Source organism: Microtus ochrogaster, chromosome X, assembly GCF_000317375.1.
Source record: "Microtus ochrogaster isolate Prairie Vole_2 chromosome X, MicOch1.0, whole genome shotgun sequence".
NCBI lineage: Eukaryota > Metazoa > Chordata > Mammalia > Rodentia > Cricetidae > Microtus > Microtus ochrogaster.
In genome coordinates this window covers 20,342,745-20,344,818 of record NC_022026.1, presented here as the reverse complement: position 1 = coordinate 20,344,818, position 2,074 = coordinate 20,342,745, and the positions used below count along the sequence as shown (strand labels likewise).

The following is a 2,074-nucleotide window of genomic DNA, read 5'->3' as shown; positions in this document are numbered from 1 at the left end:
TTGATCTCTGCTTTTTATCTTACTGCACGAATGGTATGTGGCATTTCGGCAGCTGTTTTTCACCTTCTGAATTAAGTCACTTTTCTGGCTTTCCAAAGTTGCCCTCCTCCAGGAACCCCTGCCCAAGAAGGGCTTGGAGAGCAGCATTTAGGCTGTACACACCCGTGAGCCTGTCAGGGAATGGTGAAGGCAGCCAGGCCGTGGCCCGTCAAGAAGAGTGTCATGGCGTGCAAACGAACATCAAAATCACGCATGCCACACTAGCTTGTGGTCTGTCGTCCACGGTAACCAAGTCAGAGTACCACACGCCCCTCAAGCTGAGACAGCTTTTTTTTTTATTACTTGTGTAGGTGACCCTAAAACAGCATTACGAGAGAGACATTGTCAATTCTTTGCCAATGTATAGAGTCAGTTCATGCAAGCAAGGATGCCCGACAGCATTCCTTCTTTGTGGTACAAATGAACTGTTTGGTTTTTGAGGTTTTCAGAAAACGGTTTGTCAGTGGTGGTCACTCGTCAAAGCACGGTGCCCCCATTTCTGTATTGCTAGCACAGAGGAGGTAGAGGCGGGAGAATCCAGAACTGGAGGTCGTGCTCGCTTACCTCTCAGGTTTGAGACCGGCCTGGGCTACGCAAGAGGCGGTCTAAAATTTAAGAAAAGAAAAATAGAACAAAGAACAAAATGAACACCAGATCTGTACGTACTCCTTCCTGTTACCGTGTAGGTGGTGTGTCAGGGATGAAAGAGCGCCTCTTCCTGTGGATATTTCATTTAAAGTGATACCATTTCCTTTGTCGACTAGGGGACATTACCAGGTCCTTCCTGGCAAAGTGGAAGCAGTTTGAAAAGGATATACATGCCTCTTTCAGAATCCTGAATGCAAACCTCCACAGTATTTTCAAAGCGCAGCAGAAGTCAAGGTAAAGTTGTGACCGACCCTCTGTAAAGGAAACCTGTACAGCTTTCACTCTTCCTTCCAAAGTCACTCGCGCCTGCCATTGTGACACTGTGCTGAGTGGAGTCGCTAATGGGACCTAGGTAGTGCTGCATTTTCTCTGTGAGCTAGTCCTGTCCATATCTGGAGGACTGCCCCCCTCGTTTATGCCGCTCAGGTGTGTTAGCTGCAGCAGGACTGGTAAGAGAACGGTTCCTCACTTCTCAGATGACAATACAGATAATGTCCTGTGAGGAAGGCCAGGCCTCTGTGGTCCTCAAAACTGTACCTTTTAGGATGTGCCATCGGCGCTCTCTTTGGTAAATCGTCGTCTCCGTGTGGGGAAGTGGTTCTGTGCACTCTTTGTGTATGTGACTCCGAGAAGATGAAGGGTATGTGGCCTTCAGTACACGGACTTGGGCTTTCAGGATCTCTAGGTTACTCCATAAGGGGAAGGAAAGATGAATCTAATTTTAAGCCGGAAATGCAATCTTGGGAAACGTATGCCTCCGAGCATCCTCGGCGTGCGAGAGGGAAGACACACAAAGTGATGACACCGGTAGCAAATTAAGACAAGTTCTTCTGGGATGAGAGTGATATTTCCGCCTCTCAGGAGACAATTTAATTCATGTCCCCTTTCTTTTTTGTGCCTGGCTCTTGTCTCAAACTGTGAAGTGTGTGCGTCCTTGCCGTAGCCTCACACAGCGTGACAGTGCTCAGTAATTGTGACTGTGTTTCACAGGCAAGAGCTTCACGCCATGCACTCCCAGATGTTTGAGTCCCTGCATCAGGGGTGGCTGGACGATGTGGAGAGTTCAAGGGAGCAAGAAGATCACCTCGCTGTGAGTGTCGCTCTTAGCTTGGAATAGAGCCACCTTGTCTGTTTCTGAAGTGGCAGGGCTTTGATGCTGCGTATCACCATGGAAAGGGACCCGACAGGACAGGACGGGACATGAGCATCGGGAGACAGGGAGGGTGGTGCTTGTGTCCCCGAGAGACTGGCCGTCCTCTCCAGCTTGCTTCTTTTTCTGTGGAGGGGTGGTGTGGTCATGGCTTAGGAGCCAGCATAGGAGGGAGGCAGAGTAGGCCCTGCTTGGAGAGCGCAGGAGAAGGTATGGGCTTGGGTGCTCAGAGGGAAA

The 2,074-nt window shown here is 49.8% G+C and overlaps 1 protein-coding gene across 1 annotated transcript in view; it reads left to right on the top strand.

Annotated features, from left to right (window-relative positions):
* The window catches only part of LOC102001370 (X-linked lymphocyte-regulated protein 5C-like), an 18,519-nt gene that overhangs the window by 1,443 nt on the left and 15,002 nt on the right, over nucleotides 1–2,074 (top strand). The window contains exons 3-4 of the mRNA XM_026784904.1: nucleotides 804–921; nucleotides 1,678–1,777. Coding sequence (XP_026640705.1) covers nucleotides 804–921; nucleotides 1,678–1,777 — 218 coding nt within the window. The remainder of the gene's footprint in view (nucleotides 1–803; nucleotides 922–1,677; nucleotides 1,778–2,074) is intronic.